The 24,662-nt window shown below is 35.7% G+C and overlaps 2 protein-coding genes and 2 long non-coding RNA genes across 6 annotated transcripts; 3 read left to right on the top strand and 1 right to left on the bottom strand.

Annotated features, from left to right (window-relative positions):
• The first annotated feature begins 2,021 nt into the window (after nt 1-2,021).
• LOC106379438 lies at nt 2,022-5,784 on the top strand. 3 transcript variants are annotated; one of them, XR_007319936.1, is made up of 6 exons: nt 2,022-2,277; nt 2,360-2,451; nt 2,550-2,662; nt 3,260-3,315; nt 3,386-5,192; nt 5,279-5,784. It is a non-coding gene; the product is annotated as an uncharacterized LOC106379438 (long non-coding RNA). The 3 variants fall into 3 exon arrangements; XR_007319937.1 differs by having other exon boundaries at nt 2,029-2,277; nt 2,360-2,389; nt 3,467-5,192; XR_007319935.1 differs by having other exon boundaries at nt 2,031-2,277; nt 3,467-5,192.
• A 6,831-nt stretch (nt 5,785-12,615) lies between these two features.
• LOC106378106 lies at nt 12,616-13,335 on the bottom strand. The gene is made up of 2 exons (XM_013818292.1): nt 13,142-13,335; nt 12,616-13,048 (listed from the first exon to the last, which is right to left on the bottom strand). Exons 1-2 carry the CDS (start codon nt 13,333-13,335, stop codon nt 12,616-12,618), a joined length of 627 nt encoding a protein of 208 aa, XP_013673746.1.
• A 3,334-nt stretch (nt 13,336-16,669) lies between these two features.
• Nucleotides 16,670-18,243, top strand: LOC125582085. Its single transcript, XR_007319934.1, has 2 exons — nt 16,670-17,649; nt 17,838-18,243. It is a non-coding gene; the product is annotated as an uncharacterized LOC125582085 (long non-coding RNA).
• Nucleotides 18,244-23,578: 5,335 nt separating this feature from the next.
• On the top strand, nt 23,579-24,028 carry LOC111203085 (uncharacterized mitochondrial protein AtMg00820-like). Its single transcript, XM_022696512.1, has one exon. The coding sequence runs from the start codon at nt 23,579-23,581 to the stop codon at nt 24,026-24,028; it is 450 nt and encodes a 149-aa protein (XP_022552233.1).
• The last annotated feature ends 634 nt before the right edge of the window (nt 24,029-24,662 follow it).

Here is a 24,662-nt window from a genome sequence, read left to right as displayed (position 1 = left end):
TTTGTTAGGTTGTGGTTTAGATAGGTTTTTATTGTGAATTTGTGGTTTATTTATTTAATTTGTTGTTTTGTGAATTTTTTATATTATTATTTATAAAATGTTTTTCAAAATTTAAAACCTTTTTAGAGTTTTTATAATTTTTGAAAGTTTTATTAAAATAAATAAATATTTATATATAACATTTTCAAGTTTTTATTATTATTGTTGTTTTAAAACGTTTTATGATTTTATAAAACATTTTAAATTTTTTATTAAAAAATATAAGTTCTCATAAAAAGTTTTTAAGTTCGTTATAGTTTATAAAAAAATTTCTGGTTACTAAAGTTTCTCAAAACATTTTTCATTTTTTTTAAACCTTTTCAATCTATAAAACGTTTTTGTGTTTTTTTAGATTTAATTAAAATGTTTTCAATTTCTAGGAAATGGGTTCAATTACAAAAAGATTCTTTAAAATTTATTAAAATGTTTTCTCTTTATCTTTAAATATTTTAAATTTATAAACATTTTATGTTTTTAAAAATTTATAATAAAATTTATTATAAACAATTTTAAAAATAATTATATTACAAAACCGGTTTCCTAATTTTAAATTTTATTTTATTTATATATAAAGAATTAAAAATATTCATTATAAATGATTTTTAAATTTTGTTTTTAAGTAATCATTAAATATTATATTTAAAATAAATTTTATTTTATTTTTTTTAAATAGTTTACAAAACTTCTGACGGATAATATTTGTCAGAATTTCGTCGGAATGTCGTCCGTCGGAATTTCGTCGGAAATATATCCGTCGGAAATTCGTCGGAAATATAACCGTCGGAAACTCCTCCGTCGCTATTTCGTCGGAAACTTGTCTTTTGGAATTCCGTCGGAAATGCGTCAGAAAACCCGACGAAATTCCGATGATTTTTTTTTTTCGACGAGTTAGAACCGACGACTTTTTTCGGCTTATTCCGACGGATTTCCGACGAAATCGTCCGTAGGAAACAAGCTGTTTTTTTGTAGTGAATGTTATCTTTATGCCAAACAATACAAAGGAAAAGCTTATACGAAAGTGTTGTGGGTTATATAAATAATGTCTCTCAATGGCAAATTAACGTGTTTTGATGTCTCTCTATGGCAAATTAAAAGTGTTTTGATGGTTTTGGCATGCTCGCAGATGAGAACATGTTAACTTTATGAACATTGTATCAGCAAAAATGATAGTAGGTTAAATAAATGTTGGGCTGAACATGTTAATCAGATTAAAAATAGTATAGATTGTGTAGGGTTTTGTATTGTTATTGTTTGAACCGAATCCAATCGATCAAATAATCAGACCGGTTTATAATATTAATTTTCTCAGCACCATTAAACACATTCAAATACTTCCAAAGTAGGCAATTAATAATTATGTATTCATTATTAAATGGTTTGTTACTATAAGCCTTGGTCGTATTTGAATGGGGGATATTATATATCGAATATATTTTCCTTGCTAAGCAATTCTGTTTTTTGTAAATATGTATATATTGTATTTAATACGAAAAAGCTTTGGGTAGAAGGCATGATGTGATATTTATATAAATGATGGCTACCAAAAATGGTGTCTAACTGTTTCTTAAAACTTATTCTGTGAAGTCATCGAAATACACATGGCCTTCTCGTGAAAAGGTTTAACATTTTTATTATTGTCACTATAGGAAATATAAGTTTTAATAGCAGTAGAAAATAACCTAAATTTTAAATAGCGTTTGTGAAAATACAAACGCTATGTTTGATTGCTCCGATTTCAATTCTACACACGGTTATATCCTAACGCATTAAACTTCAAACTTAAACAATACATCTCAGTAATCTTTATATATTCATAAAATTTGAAACTTTTAAAATTTGTTAAAATCTAATATAGTTAAAATTATAACACAAAAACAATGAAGAGTTATAATTATTTTATTTCTTTTTCTGCTCTTCTTTCTTAACTTTCTATTGGTTAAAAAAAATCACATGGATAACCCCTCATGATTAATATTAACCATTGATTAAAAATGATCTAATGGACCAAAATGCTTCTACTTCTAGCTTTCTCTACGCTCTTCTCTCTTTACGAAAATAAAATCTAGAAACAGATCGTCTCTGTCGATGGCGAAGCCTCCACGTCTCCGCATCTCCTCGTCTCCGTCACACCTCGTTCTCTCTCTAGTCTATTGTTGCAAGGCGGAGCAGCGTCGAAGGCGGCGGCGGCTCAGATCCCGAGCTTCTTTATATGGCGTCCATTGCTTCTAAGTTGTATAGGTCTTCGCCTCGAAACCCTAGCATATATGAATCGTTGTAGCTGCGTTTCTCATCTGATTGCTCGTGATTGTTTTGGTGGCAGATGATGTTAGTCTTCTAGTGTTGTTGCTTGGTACGAATCCCTTATCTAGGACACTACATCAACTATGTTCTCTCAGTTCCTCTCTCATATAAGTTAGTGTCTTTCTCGCTAGTTTTATCTGTGAATGATTTCGTTTTGTCTTCTCAGTTCTGTTTTCTTCAGCTTCTGTGTTTTTTTTTTGTGTCTATAGTGACTGAGAACCAGAAGAATACCACAGTGACCGATCAGAACACTATTTCTCTGTCTCTGTCTGATGAATCTAAAAGTACTGCTCTCAGTGATTCAGTTGATAACTCACCCCAGGTTAGGACTCAGATTTGAATGATGAATCTTTCCTATAAGGTTTCTGCAAAGTTACGAGGTGTTATTGGTTTATACTTTTTGATTGATTTAGAAATCAATACAATATTTATAAATCCAAGAAAAATATACAAATTTTTAAATTCTCTCGAATTCGGAGGTTTTCCTTCGGATTTGAGCCTTTGTATTTTTAACAAAGAAATCCATGCAAATCCATTCAAATCCATTATGAAATCAAATCTATTAGTAAATCCGTATGATTGAATAACACTTGATTTGAATTAGAATTTATGAATCATTAAACGAATAACACATGATTTCAATACATATTTTAAAATCATAGAATCAATAACACTAAATTTAGTTTGGATTTTCAAATCCATCAAAATACACCAACCAATAACCCCTGCTTAGTTTCATTGTAAAATTAAAGGGCTTTTTATCTTCTTTTGTGTTTAGGTATGTTAAGATCTCAATCTCTATTTCTCATAGTGATTGTGTTTATGGTTTAATAGGATGTTGAATCAAGAAAAGGCCTTCTTAAACATAGAAAGTCAAATCTTTGTCAAATCTTAGTGATTGTTTCTTGATTAATTGCAGCTCATCTCAATGGTCTTAGCCAAGCGGGATCCGATGGTATCAAGGCTGAGTCTTTTGTATGAACGACCTCCTCTTTTACACTTAAAAAAATGAATCTTTTGTTTCTTTATGCGTCTCTTGTTTAAGCTGCTGAGAGACAGAATATGTTGGAAGACATGGTTGGCTAGGACATGTTTTGTATTAAAACAGATATAACTATGCACGCAGGCTGCCGAGGTGGACTTGGGACAAGTAGGTGTCTGAGAAGATGTTGGGAGTGGTCGCGTGGACTGGTAGTGGGTTCAAACAATAACAAGAAGAAAGAAGGATCCAGAATTAATCAAGAACATCTTTTGTTCGTCTTTAAGTTTCATTTTTGAATTAGGGAGATTGATGCTTTTGATTCTTGAAGAGATGGTTATGATAATGTATGGGAATGTTATATGATAAAAAAAAAATCTAATACTAATAAAAAAATTAGAAAAAAATAAAAATAATATTTTTACTTCGAATTCTAAACTCTAAACATGCCTCATCCAACACTTATAAAAATTTCAAAATGAACATTGGTAGAATTAATAACTAGAGCAAAAGTAAAGTATATTACTCTAATCTCTATGACGATATATAGAGCAAATGAAATCTTCATCGAAATCTAAAAATCACAAATGTAAAATTGAAAAGGGAAATCTCTTCTTTTTTTGTGAGCACCGAATTTTTTAATTGAAAACTTAGAATATAAAACATAATCTAAAAACTAAAAAAAAGAAGTAAAAATTATTTATTGGTTCAACCGGTGGTTCAACCTGTATCGGGTTCCGGGTTTTAGTGGATTTTTGCGGGTTTTTAAATATTGGGTTTTCCACACCGGATTTTTTCTGGGTCACCGGGTTTACCAGTTCAACTGCGGATCCGGGTCGAGTTTCAAAACACTGGTTTCAACCCTAACCCCTAAACATAAATTTTAAAACTTCAAATTTTTTTCACAATATAACTTTAATCTTAAATTTAAATTCAAAATTTAATCATTTTAAAAATACAATCTAAACTTTAAATTATAAACCTCAAACGGTAAATCATAAATTTACAACCTAAATCTAATCCATAAACTCCAAATTTAAACCTTGCATACAAAAATTTAAAACTCTAATGCTTTATTATTTAATTTAAAATCTAATATTAAATCTTAAATCTATACACAAAACAATAGATTCCAAACCCTAAATTTAATCTTTTCACAATTCACTCTCAAATCTTAAACTTCAAACTTCAAACTTAAACTTTATACTTCAAATCATACCTAAACTCTAAAGCTTATATCTAATCTAAAACTATATACTTAATTTAAATGTTCAAAACTATAATTCTATACCCCAAACTTTATTTCGTTAACCATAATTCTAATTCATATACTCTAAACACTAATAACAAAGTTTAAAATTTTAAAATTTAAATTCAAATCTAAAATTAATTATTTCAAATTTGAAATCTAAATCTTTAAATTTTGTCTCAAAATAATTTATGTACATTACAATTTTACCACTAATACTTTAGGTATTGAAACAAAAATAGAATAAGAAAGTAGTTACAAAAATTTGATTGGTCAAAACACGTACAAGGGTAGAGATCAGACCTTTTAAACCACAACCGTTGATTAACGTAAATCTAATGGACAAGATCTTGTCTCTCTAATCTCTTCTCTTGTGTTTCTTCCCGTCCCTTTCTCTTCTATTTTGTTTCCACTTTTTTTTTCTTCGTTAATCATGCTCCCTAATCTCACAAATCTTGTCTCTCTAATATCTTTTTTCATCACCACTAAACCTTTGTTACCACCAGGTCTCGTCAACCTCTCCACCACATCTCGTCGTCGTTGCGGCCATAGCTTCGTCACCACCATAGCTTGTCCATCGAGGCGAGGATGAAAAATCGTTTGACCTCCTCACCACTACGACACGTAAAGTCACTTCCCCTTCCTCTTATATGTCCCTCTTTCTTTTCACCTTCCTATTTACTTGTAATTGATTTTTGTTTTGTTTACAGATCTAAGAAGGAACCGGGAAGGAGAAGAAGTGGTGTTACAGAGTGGTGTCTCCGGCTTCGTCTCTCTCTCTCTCTCTCTCTCTCTCTCTGTGTTCTGATTCCGGTTTTGTTTTTCTGTTCTTAGTAGAAAAGGCGGAGGAGGCTGAAGAAGCTTGATGGTTGTGGTCTCGGCGTCAACAGTGGTGGTCTTGACTTCGTCAATGGTAGCTTAGCGCGGTGGTGGAGGCTGAGTAAGCTTACCTGTGGTGTTATTGGCTGGTGGTGGAGGCTGAATAAGCTTACCTGTGGTGTTCTTGGCTGGTGGTCTCGGCCTCAAAGATGAAGAAAACGAAGGAGCTGAAGTTGACGGCGAAGGAGATAAAGTTACGGCAAAAAGTTTAGATGTAGGGTTAATTTTTTTTTTAGGTTAAACTTTTTAGATTTACATTTCCAAACCGGGTCTTGTAAACCGGAATTTATTTGTAAACCAGAATTTATTATAATTAGTGGTTTTAATTTTTAATTAATTATCGATTCCAATATATAAAAGCTAATTATATTTATTAAAGAAATTTGTATAAATCAAATTAAATAATAAAGAAATGTTAAATATATAAATAAATTTAATAATATTTGTATCATCTTATTATAAATATTAACAATTGCATAAACAATAAAGTAGTTTTGGGCATTCGGTTTATTCGGGTTATACAGTTCGGTTTGTTCGGGTTAGATAAAAGCTCGCCGAACTAAACCGAATTAGATTGCGGTTCGGTTTTGCTCGGACATCGGTTTATTCAGTTCGGTTACACGCTGAAAAATCTATACCGAAGTGAACCGACTTTTCATATTTATCGGTTTGTTTTGTTCGATTTTATGGCCTCAAAAAGTCAATAGCAAATAGTTTAAGCAAAGAAGCCACGAAGATTATATAAAACTGTGAGAAGATGAGGAATGAGAGAACAGAATGCTGAAGATGCTCTGAGATTTGTGTCGAGAAGAAATGTTCCACTGTGAGAATAGATATTACGAGATGTACGACAATAAAAGAGAAAGATGAAGAGGCTCCGATTTTTAGTTCTAGGATTTTTTCCTTTTTATACATGTTTCTTGGATCAGATTAATTGAGTATTGGGTTTTATATTTTTCTTTTAAATGGACATTTAATAATTTGGGCCAGACTAACAAATTAAAATAGAAACGTAGAAAGCATATACAGGTCCATTTAAAGCCCATTCATTGCAAAGCTTAGTAAAAATTAATTAGGTTTCGACAGAGCGACGGCGGTAGTTTCTAAACTCAAAAGAAAGTGAAGAACCGGTGAACCAGATGTAAGGAAAGAGACTGGATGCGTGATGGAGAGCAGAAACCGAAGAAACCGATTGGTTTGAGACTGCCGAACCGAACCGCACCGAGAGCCGAAGTATATTTGGAAAGGTTCCGATCGGCTTTGCAGTCCCAAACCGGGTGAAACCGAAAACCCAAAAAATGGGTTCGGTCGGTTCGGTTCAGGCCGAATGCCCATGACTACAATATTGTTGTATAGTTAATTATAGCATAAACGAAAATCGCTATTAAAAGTATCAGACCTATTATAATGGACGCTGTCAGAACGGCTAAGGAAGCGCTATCAAACAGGATTTATAACGTTTTTCGTCTGCTATTACTACCCTTATTTCCTGTAGTGTGTTACACTAACATACAAACTATTTCTGTTTCAAAGCTCAATCAAATTCTGTTGACCAAAAACTCATTTTGTTTGCAGAAGGATTTAGGCAATTGGCATAATGAGACATATTCAAAGCAAAAACCTATGGAATTCGTATTGGTTGATGTTAGTTACTTTGATCTATTTATATTTTGTACTGTTTTTCTTAAATATTATCATATCATCTTAACCCTGTTATATATGTTTCAGGGATCCAAATTAATCAATGCATGTTCAAACCCCGAACTGAACAAGTTGAATCAATATAAAAGTATTGATCTGAGAGGAGAATTATATCAGAAGTCCAAAAAAAAGAGAATTATGTCAATGTCCTTGCTAATGAAGAGAAATTCAAGTTGTTGGAATGGATGAAGAATAACATGTTCAGTCGTGGACCAGAAAGTGCTAGAGATCCCGAGTGTTGTTCTATATGTCATTTTGTTTGGGATCCAAAATCAAAAACTTGGCAGCCAAAATATGAAAAATGACGACTACTGTAGTCTTTATTTATTATTGTATTTTTTGTTTAATTATATTTTTTAGACTTCTTTCAGTATTCAATTCTCAATGAATGCTATATTCAGTTTTTAAAAAAATGGTGTCTATGTTAGGAGTTACTATAAAATGAGCTGTGTCAAAAAAATTTCAATATGGAGATTGGTGTCAAACGTGTAAAATGTCTCTATAAACCAACAATTTATTGTTTCACAATGGCTGAACATGTTAATGTTCATTATTGAGCATGCATTGTTTTTTTTTTAATCTTGGAAAGATTCAATTAAAACTTATGAAGTATCAAAGTCAAGAAAAGCTAAAAGAACCAACATACGAACGGAAAGCATAAGAAAGCATCGAAGGACATCAGTAGATGCCGTAGATAGAAAGAAATGGACTCCCAATCAGGGGAAACAGATCGTGTGCATAGACTATTTGAGGCGAGCGATATTTGCAGCTACATCGGATCCTAGGAAGCGGACGAACCACCCAAGGCTTCTGAACGCAAATAGCTGGCCAACCAACTAGGACCTCCTCGAGCCAGATAAGATTGATATCGACGATCCTTAGTAACACTAAGAGCTATGGATAAGGCCACCAAGTTGATACCTAGCGGAGACAACAACACTTGAAAATGCTCGAAATCATTAGCAATTCTGCGGAGACGAGAAAGAACATAAGAAACATTAGGAAACTTTTCAGGAGAGATGAGTGATTTCCAAGCTTCAGCCGAAGATACTTCAAGGATCACTTTCGTGGTATGCAAGTCACGAAGTGCTTCCAGAGACCACATTATCGAGAAAAGATCCGCTTCGAAGGAAGAGAACACACTCGAGAAGGATCTTCGACTGTGGAGCAGAGGTAAACCATGATGATCCCTAACAATCCACGCTGCGCCACTTTTTTGCGATGACGCATCCCATGAAGACCCAACATTACACTTAACAAATCCAACCGGAGGTTTTTGCCAGCTAGTGGAATGTAGTGAGGCTGGGACCTGATCGTAATGTTCCACCTGATCCAAAACCTGCAAGTTCAGCCAATTACCCGCCTCCTCTGTAGCTTTGGAGATAATGAACTCCGCACTAACTTGCAGTCATTCAAAACAGAGAGCATTCCGCGCCTTCCAAATTTGCCATAAGATCCAAGGAAAGGAAAGACGAGCAGAGGTATCAACTGGTAATCTTTTGCTTGCTGACAATAAGTGATACATGTTAAGCCACACTGAGGAAGAAGAGAAACCAGCTGGTGGAAGAGGGAACTTCGACAAGGACCAGAGTTCTTTCGCTAGGTCACATTGAAAGAGGACATGGCAGATAGTTTCAGGGCATCTTCTACATCTTGGACAAGTGCTATCAACTGGAATACCCCGAGAACATAACCTCTGTTTCACCGCGAGCGCACCTGACAAGGCTCTCCAAAGAAAGTGCTTGATCTTTGGCTGTGTTTTCATTTTCCACAAATCACGCCAGAGTTTCTTCTCTATCGGAGGAAGGCTTGGAGTAGGAGGAGACTGAAGTTTCTGAATAGTCTCTGCAAGTTTATATCCACTCTTGGAGTTGTAGACACCATTCTTCGAGAATGCCCATACTCTTGAGTCATTAACAGAAGGATCAACCGTCGTTCGTAGTATGATGTTAACGTCTTTTTCCTCGATGATATCTCTCATTAAACTCACATTCCAGACTCCAGTCATTGGGTTGATAAGATCATTCACAGTGATAGTAAGGTCAACCACTGCATCGAGCTTGTAACGGGGAGCTCGTGGGAGATCGTCAATGATCCAGTTATCCAACCAAACCCTCGTATCAACCCCATTACCAATCTTCTGTATCAAGCCCTAACTCAACAGCTCCTTGCCATGACAAATACTGCGTCACACGTAAGACAGACGAGACCCCAAACCACTCTCTAAGAAGGAGGAGCGAGGGAAATACCGGTTCTGAAGGATGCGAGAAACCAGAGAGTTAGGATTAGAAGTAAAGCTCGATTGATTTTTTCAATATCTTTGAATCCCAAGCCACCAACTCTTTATCTTGACAAAGCTTTGTCCAAGCCACCCAAGAGATTTTTTTCTTATTTTTTCCGGAGCTCCACCAGAACTCCACCATCGCGCTAGTCAGCTTAGTACACATGTCTTTTGGGAGTTTAAAGCACGACATCGCATAAATAGGTAAGGCTAGACAGACTGATTTAAGCAAAATCTCTTCGCCTCCTTGAGATAGAGCCTTCGCAAACCAGCCTCTTAATCTACCTTGGAGCTTTTCCTTTATGAAACTCAACATTTTAACCTTAGAGCCGCTAAAACATTCAGGAAGTCCGAGATAAGATCCTTCTCCACCTTCTGTATGGATACCTAACACTGCTTTGACCTCATCCTTTCTGCTCTCAGTGACTTTACCCCCAAAGATAATAAACGATTTCTGTAAATTAATAACCTGGCCTGAAGCTTCTCCATAAGCTTTCAAACACTCGACCAGAGCGCCAGCTTCATCGATATTGGCTTTGTAAAGGAGAAGGCTATCGTCCGCAAACAGCAGGTGAGGCACTGATGGACAAGAAGGAGAAAGTTTGATGCCATGTAACCGACCAGTTTCCTCTGCTGAGTTTAAGCAGGAGACCAAGGCTTCAGCGCATAAAATAAACAGAAAAGGAGAGAGAGGATCTCCTTGTCGCAACCCGCGTTCTGGCCTTATAAACTCATGTGAATTTCTATTCAACAGAACCGAGAAAGATACAGATGAAACACACGCCATAATCCATCTAATCCAGATCTTATCAAAACCCATTTTCTCCAAAAGAACTTCCAAGAAGTTCCACTCCACACGATCGTACGCTTTAGACATATCCGTTTTCACCGCCATAAACTCCTCTGTGACTTGCGGATTAGTTCTTAATCCATGTACCATTTCATGCGCGATAACGATGTTGTCCGAAATTAATCTACCAGCAACAAACGCACCTTGCGTCTCAGAGATGATCTGTGGGAGAATAAGCTTTAAGCGGTTGTATAAGATCTTAGAAATGATATTATATTGGACTGAGCAAAGGCTTATAGGTCTCATATCTTGCATCTTCATCGATTTTGTGATCTTGGGGAGAAGACTTAGTTGAGTATGGTTCCAACCTTGTCGCATTACCGATGACTGAAAGAATTGCAGAATCTCCTCTGTTAGTTTAGGCCCGACGACATGCCAAAACTTCTGGCAAAATATTCCTGTAAGACCATCTTCTCCTGGCGCACTGCTCCCTTTCATCGTAAAAGCCGCCTTTCTAACTTCCTCAGCTGAGACTGGAGCTGTAAGTTTCGAATTCATGACTGAAGAGACTCGTCCTCTGAAACCAGCGAACAGGGATTCCAAGTCAAAAGGGTCTGAGCTCCTGAACAACTCTCTGAAATAGTCCACCACCACATTTCCTTTGGAACCTTCGGAAAAATGCTCCTGTCCCAACTCGTCAAGCAGCATCAAGATACGGTTCTAGAGACGTTTACCCTTCACTCTATTGTGGAAGAACTTAGTATTAAGATCACCCGATTTTAGCCACTCTTCACGACATTTTTGCCTCCAATATCTTTCTTCATCCCTAATCGCTACCGCTAGATCTTGCTTCAATTTTTTCATACGGTGACTCGAGGGGTTCACTTTTGCTACTTCTTTCTCAAGGGCAGCAGATAAGCGAATGATCTTGCTCCTGGAGTTCATATCCGAATTCTTTTTCCACTTCAGGATATTCTTTTTGCATCTCGCTATCCTTTCCATCGTATTACTCTGAGTCTGACAGCTCTTCTCCCCAGCTTTGTTTCACCAACTCTTCAAAACCAGACTTATAGATCAACCTTTTATCAAAGAAAATCCTGTTACGCTTGGGATCATCTCTCTCCAAAGCGAAACATATCCTGATAGGCTGATGATCTGAGGCCCACATCTCCAAATATTCCATGTTTGATCTAGGGAATAACGAGAACCATTCATCATTACCAAAGCTTCGATCCAATCTACACTGAACCCATACTTTATCCCTCTAACCGCCCCAAGAAAGGCAATTACCAGTGAAGCAAATCTCTCTAATGTTGCAATTCTGTGCCATGTTTCTGAAGTCCCAGAAGCTAGAATCACTATGGACAGCGCCTCCAGACTTCTCTTCATTGGCCATAAGCTCATTGAAATCACCTGCAAGAACCCACGCCTTATCTCTCACCAAGCCAATAGCTACCAAACGATCCCAAACATCATGTCTCTTCGCTACAACGGGATCACCATAGACACAGGTCAAGAAAAACCTAATTGAACCAAACTTAACTTCTAAGTCAATAATGCGCTTATCACTTGAAAGTACCGAAACAGAATAAGAATCTTTCCACAACACAACCAAACCTCCACTCAATCCAAGAGGCTCCACAATAACCATATGATCATACCCCAAGCTTTGTCGTAAACCTTTCATGTAACCAACCTTTTGCTTTGTTTCACTCAAAAACATAAAATCCGGATAGAACTTCCTTCGAAACATCCGGAGTTGTTGAACTGTCTCAGGATTACCAGCCCCTTGACAGTTCCAGCAGAATATGCTCATTGGGGAGGCAGCGGCTTCAATACGGAGGCCATCAAAGATTCTGTGTGTTTTGGGGTTTTGGTATCTGAAGTAGGAATGGCGGAAGAAGATTTCCGTTTCATGCTGCCTTGCATTGATTGTGATCCTTCTTGCGGACCAGGGGCTGCGAGAGAGGTGCATGGCCTTGAACTCAGTTTCCTCTTCCAAGACGAAGGTCTCTTCCTCTGTGACTTGCTCTTTAGGTGGTTTCCGAAAACTCTGAGACGTTGGAGGAAGACTCTGAAGAACCCGCCTTGCTAAGATCCTTATTGGCGCTAGAAACCGGAATGAGGGAGAACGAGCTCTCCCCATGAGTAGGCTTCATCACGTTAGAGTACTGAAAGACATGTCCCTTGCCCTTGTCCAATTGATTGGTGATCTTTGTGATACGTAGCGATGATGCCATTTCATTCTCAGCAATGCGTTGTTTAACACGTAGTATTCTAGCTTGATGTTCAGTATCATCAGCATGAGAGATGTATAGCATCACCATCTTCTGGTCCTGTTTTGATAGCTCCGGAAACAGTGGAGGGAAGCCAGGCGGACCATCCAGGAGATCAGTTCAACCCTTAGTCTTAGCTAACACCAGACTTTGAGAACTCTGTTTCTGAGCTCTGCCTTGATCAGACGCTTGTTGCAATTTGGCCGGGTTCCTAAGGAGTGGGCACCTGACTTTTTCGTGAGTAAGCCGAAGACAATGGAAACATCTTTTATGGATTTTTTCATAGTCACACTCAATCGTAACTGTGCCCCCATTCTTGATGGACAGCTTCCTTGTCGCCTTTGCTGGACTGTCCACCTTGAAAGTGACCTTGGCTCTTATGTATTCCTTGGTATGAGAAACCTTAGGATCATAAGCAATCTCTTCGACGTGACCAATCTCCGACGCAAGCGTGTGCATCGTCTGGGAAGTGAAATTGTTGACTGGAATGTTCCTGATGCGGATCCAAATCTCCAACGTCGAGAGAAAATCATCAGGAGGAGAAGAGTTCCACCTTTCCAAGACCATAGTCCAGTGGTTATAAGACCAAGGTCTGTCCTTAAGCACCATAAGAAGATCTTCCTCACGTTAAAAAATTAACTGGAACCGGTCACGGGAAAGAGCAATGCCCTTGACTCTCCCAACCACACGCCATGCCGTCGGCATATATTCAATCATGCGATAAATTGATTGGCAGTCAGGGTTCAGCAAGCGACCTAGCAAGCTTGTTTCGTTCGAGTCGATCACTGTGTATTGAGGGCTGTCAGGAAGCACCAATGGTTCTTCATCATCAAGGGACATCGATCTAATCGCACGGTGCAACATATCGGCCATGGAAGATAGAAACTGAGACTTTGCAACGGCGGCGCAAGGGTGCAGGTGAATCACTTGAGGGAGAATGTCAACCGTAGTCGAAGCAAATTTACCGTGAATCAAGCTAAATTCAATTATGATTTTTTTGAGAAATCATCGTATAAGGAAAACTTGCGCTGGACGTTGAAATAATTTGAGAAAGTTCCACGAGGCTAAAGGAAAGTAGAGAAATTAGCTCACAATGAGTATTACCGGTAAGTAAAAAGGAAACTTTCTGAAAACGGTACCGTTGCCCAATGGCCGGTAATGAAAATCCACTCACTGACGAGGGAAAGAGAATATTTAAAAATGGAAAGACAAGAGATTGGCCGGTTAATCGGAAATCGCCGGAGCTAAAGGTTAAAAAAAATTATACCTTTTAATTTATTAGTCAGCATGCATTGTTAATGTGGCTTTCGAATGCATGTAATGTTAATGTCAATATGAGAAATAAAAAGATGGAACACGGTTGTGCAATGTAAATGTTGGTTCTGAGTGGAATGTGCCTAAATTGTTGCAAACCTTAATAGAATATTGTTCGTGTTAATCTTATGAAAAAAATTAACAAATTATTTGTATATTCATGAACAATTATCTATATGTTATACAAGAGAACTTTGGCACCACGCCATCAATCTTAATTAATTATGAGTTAGATAAGGAAAAAAATTGTTTTGGTGATGTTAATATGAGAAATCAAAAGAATCACTGTCCGAAGTATAGGTATAAAATATTTTAGCGAATTTAATGTGCCTTGATAAGCAATCGTGTATCTGTTAAAAATGTTAATTTTGTATTTAATCCCCTGTATATTATTTGTGAAACATTACAACTTCTTTTTGTAGCCACATGTCATCACTAGGATGATTCTTAGAATTATTAGAGAAATAGGTTGGTCCATCTAATTATATAATAAGCTTTTTATTAAACTAAACATAAATTCATTATTAATGTCATTTATTATTTCCTTAAATAAAGATTACGGAATTGCCTAATGTGGATAAAATATATATGACAATTAATGATTTTGAATAATAAAGATCTGATAAAAAAATGTATCTTCTATCAAATTTGTTTAATTTAAAACTATTAAAATAATTTTTTTTTAAAAACACAATAACCATATTATAAAAATTTACATTTTTCTGTATATTTTATATTTTGAATTTTAAAAAATGACTATAAATTACTAAAACTGTTAAAAGTCTCACATTCAAATTTTTCGATCCATGGTTTAAATTTTTTGTTATGACAAAATACAAATGATTACAAAATCATATAAGTAAAAGTCTAATTTAATTAATCATTAAGATTTAAAATATATATGTATATATATCATCCTAAATTAAATTATAAACCATATTGAATAAATAAATATTTTAGTTTCAAAATTTACTTTGAATAATTTTTTTTGATAAAAGTTTTGAACTAACATTGATAATTTTTTTTTAAATTATCAATTACTAAAATTATTAATCTCACAATAAAAATTTTGTTATCAGTAATTTAAAGTTTTTACTATTAAAAATACACATGATAAAAAAAAATGAGTAGAAAGCATCATTTAAAAAAAAAGACATTAATATTAAAAATATACTATGTATGTTAATATCATTTAAATTTAATTACATATCCTATCAATTTTTTTTAAAAAAATGTTTGGATTAATAAAATTGATTTATACGTTCGCACCAATTTAATTATATATGTAATAGTTACTGACTTTTAATTATTCAATATATATTTATTATTTCATAATATGTAAGAACATATAATACATAAAATAATTTATATGTATAATGTTTATCCCGCGCAAAGCGCGGATCTTAATCTAGTACACTAATACTATTGCACCAAGGCTTGGATCGAAAATAATTTGGAGTTATATAAGAAAAATACATTAAGGGATGTGATGTTAATCTGAGAATATTTAAGAACCACTGTCCGTATGAGAGGTTTAAAATATTTAGCGCATATATTTATTTTCATACGCAAGCATGTATCCGTAAAAAATGTTAAATCTCATCCCCTATATATTATTCGAGAAACATTACAACTTCTTTTTGTAGCCACGTGTCATCAATAAGATGATTCTTATAATCATTAGAAAAATATGTCGGTCCATAATTATATAATAAGCTATTTATTAAACTAACAATAAATTCATAATTAATGTATTTCATTATTTCCTTAAATAAAATTTACGGAATTGCTTAATGTAGATAAAATATATATATCAATTAATGATTTTGAATAATAAAGATTTGATAAAAATTAGTGTATCTTATATCACATTTGTTTAATTTTAAAATATTAAATAAATTAAACAAACACAATAACCATATAATAAAAATTTAGATTTTTCTGTATATGTTATATTTTGAATTTTTAAAAACGCATATAAATTACTAAAACTATTAAAAGTCTCACATTCAAATTTTGTGATCCATGATTTAAAAATTTTGTCAGGTCAAAATACAAATGATTACAAAATTATATAAGTAAAAAGTTTAATTTAATTAATTATTAAAATTAATATATATAAACCATATAAATACATAAATATTTTAGTTTCAAAATTTACTTTTAACAATTTTTTTGATAAAAATTTTGAACGAACATTGACAACTTATTTAAAAAAAAATTATAAGTTATTAAAACTATTAATCCCACAATGAAAATTTTGTTATCAGTAATTTAAAATTTTTTTCTATAAAATATATAAATGATCAAAAAAAACTATGAGTAGAAATCATCATTTAATAGACATTAATATTAAAAATATACTAAAATATACTATGTATGTTAGTATTATTTAAATTTAATTACATATCCTATCAAATATAAGAAAAAATATTTTTTAGATTAATAAAATTGATTTATATGTTTGCACAAATTTAATTATATATTTAATAGTTACTGACTTTTAATTATTTAATATATATTTATTATTTCATAATATGTAAATATATTTAATACATAAAATATTTTTTATATATAATATTCATTCCGTGCAAGGCGCGGATCTTAACCTAGTATATATTAATTGAGAAACATTTTTTTTTACGTCGAAAAACCATTCTATTATTCAAACTTGAGTTGGTCTGTGTAACCAAACCGGAATAGAACAACCAATAAAAAATAACTCCTTATGAAAGGATCTTGCAGTCATAGCTAAAAAATCTGAAACATGATTGCGCGTCCGTGGAGCATGAATGATGTTGAAGTCCGGGAAGCATAAAAGACCCCGAGGCTTGGCCAAGCTTTCTGGGCTATGTAGCACGGGGACGTCTATTTAGGTGCCGTACCGGTACTGGAAACGTTTCGGGGACGGGTACTTCACGGGGACAGCACTGGTACGGCTTGGGGACGGTTGGAGAACATAGCTCTGAGTAAGACTAGTTTTCACGGGACATAATGCTTGTGTAATTGTTTTTTAACTGTCACTGTTATCTTGTTTCTAATTTTAGTTGGCAAAATAGACATATTATAGTAAATTATAACTAATTATGTTAGATTCACTATATAAATTTATTTTTTTATAAACATTTTATATTTTTTACTAGTATATATTTGCAGTATCCGTACCCATTATTTTTAAATTCTCCCGTTTCCCGTCCCCGCTTCCGTTCCCGTTTCTGTCCCCGTATCCGTCCCGGTGCATCATAGTTTCTGGGTTTCTTGTGAATAAAAAAGTAGCCATTTTCTTTAGTTACTATTGTTTATATTGAAGGGTTTTGAATCTGAGAAAGACGATAGAGTTCTCCAGCTGTATTCTTCTCTGGGTTGGTCGAAAAAATTCATCTTTCTAATTGGTTCCTGAGAACGATGCAACAAGGTCAGATGAAGAAGTTTGGTCTCTCTCTCGCTCAGTTTCTTAAAGTATTTTCCTTTTGGTGAATTTAAGTTGTTTTCTTGGATGTTTGATTAACTTTGTGTTGTTTTTTTCAATATAATGATTCCTACAAAACATGAAAGAGATAGACTATTTCACTGAGTATGGTGATGCCAACCGTTATCAGATTGTTTATATTTTTGGGAAAGGAAGCTATGGAGTTGTTTGTGCCGCTATTGATACGCACACGGGAGAGAATGCTATAAAGAAGATTAATGATGTCTTTGAATATATTTGATGCTCTATGCATCCTCCTTGAGGTCAAGCTTCTCCGGGTCTTAAGGCACTCGGATATAATCCAAATCAAAAGCATCATGCTTCCACCGTCCAAGAGAGAGTTTAAATACATGTATGTCGTTTGAGCTCAGGTAATCAGACCTCATCAAGTCATCAAAGCTAACGATGATTTGATACGGGAACACCACCCGTTTTTCCTTTATGAGATGCTTCGTGCCTTGAAGTATATGCATACAACAGACATGTGGTGGCTTTTTCTTTCTCAAACTTTGCTATAATTAGTAAACCTATAATTAACTAGATTATGTCTGTTGTGCAGATAATGTTTACCCCCGCCATCTTAAACTGAAGATGGCAAATGCAAATTGCAAGTTGAAAGTCTGCGGCATAACTAGCTAAGGACCGAATGAAACTTGGTGAGGATATATATATTCAAATGTATTACAACTATAATACAACAGATCTCCTCAGTTCGTAGATATCTGGGCTAGAGTCAGTAAGACAAATAAAGGAGAAAATTGGTGAGCACCTCCTCTGTCAACCACTAAACAATATTGGGAAAAGACACTATAGAGTTCTCATTAATCTGGAAAAGTGTTCCTAGCCTTCTTCGGTTCTTTTTGTGACTTATGTTTTGTAAGCTAGACAAAAGAAAGAAGAATTACAATGCTTTCAATGTAGTACAAGACACATAAAAATGAAGGAAACAACAAAAGTTACCCATTCTAAGTGGTCCCAAATCTTTTAAAAGACAAAATTCATGCTTTTTGAGATATGCTCTTGATCTCATATACAACTGAAACGTATTGTAGCTTAAGAGAACTCAGAGATGACCTAAATCTCTGCTGAAAGAATTTGTGAAACTTGACCATTAATTCACTTTCTAACATACGATACGGACACCAAACCTATGGGAGGAACAAGCTTTATTGACAAATGTTCAAGCTTTCATAGTTCCCTTCCAAAGTGATAACTTGCTCATTCTGGTTTTCTTGGATTTCAAACAACCATCTAAGCTCAGTTCGGTAAAGACCATAGGTCAGGGCACATGCCTCAAGGCACCAACTTGGCTTCTTCATCTTTAAATGAAGCTGATGCAGCGTGTGAGTATTGAACCTTGAGATAATACAATGTATAGAATTAGATTTAAAAAAAAAAAATTTAAAGGTGTTATTATATCTGATTGCCCTATTTAAAATTATGAATTTATTGTATTAAAATGTTACAAAGATACATTAGTATGTATTGATAACTCATAACAAAATATATAATATATAAAAACATAAAACAATTATATATTAATGTCCACATGAAAAATACTATACAGTATATAACAAGAAAATGTAAACAATATATTCAAAATAATTACTACAAAACTAAAGTTAGAAACATAAACATAAAAAATATATGCGCGGACCTTACCGTCTTTACTATAAATATGTGTATTCTAAATTACTCGTACTAATATTAGAAATTAGCACTTTAATAGATGCATCAAAATGAAATCTATTGTATATTAAGTATTAACAAACATGACACTTATAAGTATGAAAATTAAATGACCAATGAAATAACATGTAATTAGTCTAGGCAATGATTGGTTATTCACTAAAGGCTATAAGAAATGCTCTCATAATGACATAATAATGGTAATTTGATAATAACACATAAATCAAATGTTTAATAATTAGAATGCTCATCAAATAATAGTAAGGGGATTTGATTAGGGTACTTATTTTTGTGTAACAATGATGGGTTGAGCACATTAAATAGGAATTTTCAGGAAAATAGTCTCATTATATGGTTTTGCAGCCAAAGGATATGGCTGGGTTCTTGCCTTCTTGGTCTTACTCAATCAGCTTTTATGCAAGTTCAGCACCTCTGTCCGTGATATACTGGAAGAAGTATACCATGTAGTTGCTGGTAGGATTTACATTGTAATTCCAAGAGATGGATTCCCCTCACGCTCTAGGGCTGTTAGTGAGGTATTTGTTTAGCTCCATGTATTAAGAACCTCCATGCATGACTTGGGAATCTGTTGGTATCATAAAATCCTTTATATCTTCACCTATAACGTATAGGAAACAAGGAAATTGATCAAGCTACAAAGGACATTGTACACATTTCTTCATGTGATGGCCACACATGATTTCTCTTCTGTATTCCTTACCCCTAAAAGTATAGTGCATTTAGAAACCATGATGCATCTGCTTTTGAACACTTCTTGTACTCACAAGGATATTACCGTACGAAAGGTTTGTAACACTTATCCTTTGATTACATTTTCACACACTGTTGATGATTTTTTGTTGGTTCAGTTACTTGACAAAATGTCATAATCCAACATTATTTGCTTTCAGGTTCCAGATTTTCAAAAGTTCATGATCGATACTTTTGCCAAAAAACTGTTGTTTGTACAGTGGACTGGATAAATCCTTTGACTTCAATGATGCAAATAGTATAAGCATAAGAAACGTAATTCTCTTCTCTACCAGTTTCTACAGCTGACTTTCTTCCTTCCCTCTGTGTTTGTGTCTTCTGAACACATGTTGTCTTGTTCGGGGGAAATCGTCACTGTTCAGTATTAAGCTAGATGAATTTTCAACCTAAAACCAATTGGTGAGAAATTGATTGACTCATTTATCTTATATATTAGTTATGATCCCTTCCAACTTTCGTTGTGGGACATTTGTCCCTAATACGCCCCTTTGAGATGATGGCTCTTTGAGCATCAATCTCAGCATTTTTAGGCAAAGATCGATGGGCTGGCTTTGGGATGGATCGATAATGGATCGGGTTGGATTGTTTGGATAAGGTTCTGATACCATGTTAATTTAGATAATCTTCTAACCTAAAACCAATTTAAAATAAGTGGATTGACTCATCTATCTTATATATTAGTTAGGATCTCTTCCAATTTCCTATGTGGGACATTTGTCGCTAATACTCAGAAACTGATATATGAAAAATTTGGTAAGGCATTTCTCATGCATCTAATGTCGGTGACTTTTCCATCAGAACATTGCCCACAAGATGTGGCATAGTATTGCCAAAAGTTGCAGGTTTGATAAGTTTTGGTTCTTCATAACTACCTATATATTAGATACAAAAGGCTCACCCCTTGTCATGTTCTTAAATATAGTTTCTCTTTAGTTTGTTTGGTATTCATGGTAATGATATTCTAGGCCTCAATGTTAGTCATACATATAGTGAAGCCCAGCCGAGTGTTAAAGCCCAACTAGAGCCCACTACACAACGGTCATCTCCTAAGTGTTTGTCGGTATGCAGAGCAGCTGGAAATACATAGCGGAGTACGACAAAGACGAACAACCTTATCTTCAATCGATTCAATCTGCTCTTATCGTTATGTGCTGTGTAAACCACTTTACAGCTGCTCAGTCAATAGGTCTAGAGGGTTCCAACCTCTATATATTGTCTTTGTAAATATTCAGTTAATAATAAGAGAAAGTATTATCATCTTCATCTCTCCACTGGTTTGTTAACTTTCACATGGTATCAGAGCCATTACAACCTTAACAGGTGTTGTAATGGCAGATCCGCTAAACCCTTACCCCTTTCCAAGAAATGTCCACATCTTGAGCTGCGTAACGTTGAAGCTCACCGATAGCAATTACCTACTTTGGAAGACCCATATCGAGTCATTGCTGTCTAGTCAGAAGATCCTTGGGTTCGTGAATGGAGCAGTCACCGCACCACCTGCTACGCGTATTGTCGTCAGAGGAGAAGCTGACGTTGAAGAGGCTAATCCTCAATATGAGTCCTGGTTCTGTTTCGATCAGTTGGTTCGTTCTTGGATATTTGGAACCTTATCGGAGGAAGTTCTCGGTTCGGTTCACACGCTGCTTACCTCGATAGAAGTCTGGATCTCACTAGCCGAAAACTTCAATAAGAGCTCTCTTGCTCGGGAGTTCTCTCTACGTAGGAGTCTTCAACTGCTTACCAAGAAAGATAAGTCCTTGTATGTCTACTGTAGAGACTTCAAGACTATTTGTGAGATTCCCTTAGCGCTATAGGCAAGCCAGTTGATGAGCACATGAAGATCTTTGGTTTTCTAAACGGGCTGAGTAGAGACTATGATCCCATAACAACCGTTATTCAGAGCTCTCTCTCTCTCGGTTTCCAGCTCCAACCTTTAATGATGTTATCTCTGAAGTGCAAGACTTCGATGCAAAACTACAGTCCTATGATGATACCACCTCTATCACACCTCACATGGCGTTTGCTACAGAGCAGACGACGATCCACTCCGTTAACCATCAACCTGTTCCATCTTACAATCCTAATTACCGTGGCCGAGGTCGCTCCAACAACTATTGTGGCAGAGGAGGCTATACATCAAGAGGACGAGGTTTTACTCAGCATCAGTCCAACAATACTCAGGGAGAGCGACCTACTTGTCAAATCTGCGGTAGAGTGGGTCACACTGCTCTCAAATGTTACAACCGATTTGATAACAACTACCAGAGCCAACAAGTGTACTCCACCATGCACATTATAGATGAGACCGGTAAAGAATGGATTTCAGACTCTGGTGCCACAGCACACGTCACTTCTTCAGTCTCAAACCTTCAAGAGTCTCATCGATACCAAGGAAATGATGCGGTAATAGTTGGTGATGGAGCATATATGCCTATTACTCATATTGGATCTGCCACTATTCCCTCTACGGCAGGTACTATCACTCTTCAAGATATCTTAGTATGCCCTGATATACAAAAGTCTTTGCTCTCAGTCTCTACGATGTGTGATGATCTTCCCTGTGGAGTTTTCTTTGATGCTAATCATGTGTATATTATTGATCTCCTAATGGAGAAAGTGGTCTCCAAGGGTCCTTGAAGTGAGGGGCTCTACATGTTGAAGAATCCGGAAGTGAGAGCCTACTTTTCATATCGTCATGTGTCAGCTCCGGAGGATATTTGGCATCTCAGATTAGGCCACTCCAACTCTAAGGTTCTTCAACAACTTCGAAGCAGCATGGAGATTGTTATAAATAAGAGCAAAACAACTCCCGTGTGTGAGCCTTGCCAGATGGGGAAGAGTCATCGTTTGCAGTTTTTTTCTTCTCAGTCTCTTGTATTTCATCCTTTAGAAAGAGTTCATTGTGACTTATGGGGACCATCCCCTATTGTATCAAACCAAGGATTCAGATATTATGCAGTTTTTGTGGATGATTATACAAGGTTTTCTTGGTTATATCCTTTGCATAAAAAGTCTGATTTCTACTCTACATTTGTGGCTTTCAAGACACTAGTTGAGAAACAGTTTAGTAAGAGTATCAAAGAGTTTCAGAGTGATGGGGGAGGTGAATTCTGTAACAACAATATGAAGAGTTTTCTAGTAGCGAATGGGATTCAACATCGAATCTCATGCCCTTATACGCCATAATAGAATGGACTAGCTGAAAGGAAACATCATCACTTCAATGAACTGGGTCTGGCCATGATGTTTCAGTGTCATCTCCCTCTACACCATTGGGTAGAAGCCTTTGCTACTGCAAGCTACATCATCAACATGCTACCTTCTTCCGTCTTGAATAATGTCAGTCCCTTTGAGAAGCTGTTCGGTACTAAACATGACTATACAATGCTCAGAGCGTTTGGCTCTGCCTGTTACCCTTATCTACGCCCTCTTGGTGAGCACAAGTTTGAACCCAAATCCCTTAAATGTGTCTTCCTTGGGTATCACACACAATACAAAGGATATCGCTGCTTACATCCACCAACAGGAAAAGTCTTCATCACCAGACATGCTGTCTTTGATGAGAGTTGTTTCCCTTTCAAAGAAGACTATAAAGAACTAGTTCCGAGATATGAGACTTCACTTCTCAAAGCTTGGCAATCAGCTACCTCTCCCGCATGTTCCATCTCATCAGAGGATCAGATAACTCGAGCTCTTCCATTCCCAGTGTGTAGAGAAGTACCTGAGGTTGCCACAGCTCCCTCCCCAGTTCAACAATAACAAGAACAAAACTCTCCTGTTGCTGAGAATCATGAAGCTCTACCCGTTGTCCCTGAACCTCAAGCCTCTAACACCCACACTATGACAACAAGATCGAAGTCAAGAATCCAAAAGCCCAACCAGAGATATACTCTTCTGGCACCCAAATACTCAACGGAGATTCCCAAAAATATCAGAGAGGCGATGAAACATCTAGGCTGGAACAATGCAATGTCTAAAGAGATAGTCACAATTCACATGCTTGATACATGGACGCTGGTACCGGTAACAGATATGAACATTCTAAAGAGTCAGTGGGTCTTCACAGTGAAGTACAACCCTGACGGAACAGTCAAACGCTTGAAAGCTCGTCTGGTCACCAAAGGTTTTGATCAGGAAGAAGAGCTAGACTACTTGGAAACATTCAGTCCGGTTGTGAGAACATCTACAATACAGATAGTTCTCAATATTGCTATCTCAAAAGAATGGTCTATCAAGAAACATGATGTGACCAATGCCTTTCTTCATGGGGAACTCGATGAACCAGTATAAATGTATCAGCCATACGGCTTTGTGGATCCTGAGAGACCTAATTATGTCTGTAAACTGACCAAGGCACTATACTGCCTTAAACAAGCGCCTCAGGCTTGGTTCAACACATTCAGCAACTTTCTCATTGATTTTGGGTTTCAATGCAGTAAGTCTAATCCCTCTCTGTTCACTTATTACAAGGGAAAGCAAACTATGGTTCTCCTCTTGTATGTGGATGATATTATCTTAACTGGCAGTGATGATGTTTTGCTACAAGAGTTGTTGGATGTTCTGTCTCAGAGATTTGCGATGAAAGACTTAGGAGAGCCTAAGTACTTTCTTGGTGTTGAGATGGAGTCACATTCAGGGGGGAATCTTTCTTCATCAAACAGCGTATGCGAAAAACATTATGTATCAAGCTTCTATGGCTGACTGTAATCCGATGCCGACTCCACTACCTCAACGCATTGAAGAACAAGATTCTACTCCCTTTCAAGACCCCACCTACTTCAGAAGCCTTGCTGAAAAATTGCAGTATCTTACGAATACAAGACCTGACATACAGTTTGCAGTAAACTTTGTATGTCAGCGAATGCATCAACCAACGGTCTCAGACTTTGGTCTCCTCAAGCGCATTCTTCGGTATCTGAAAGGG

The sequence above is a fragment of the Brassica napus genome, chromosome C2 (assembly GCF_020379485.1).
Source record: "Brassica napus cultivar Da-Ae chromosome C2, Da-Ae, whole genome shotgun sequence".
Lineage (NCBI taxonomy): Eukaryota > Viridiplantae > Streptophyta > Magnoliopsida > Brassicales > Brassicaceae > Brassica > Brassica napus.
This window is presented reverse-complemented; position numbering and strand designations above follow the sequence as displayed.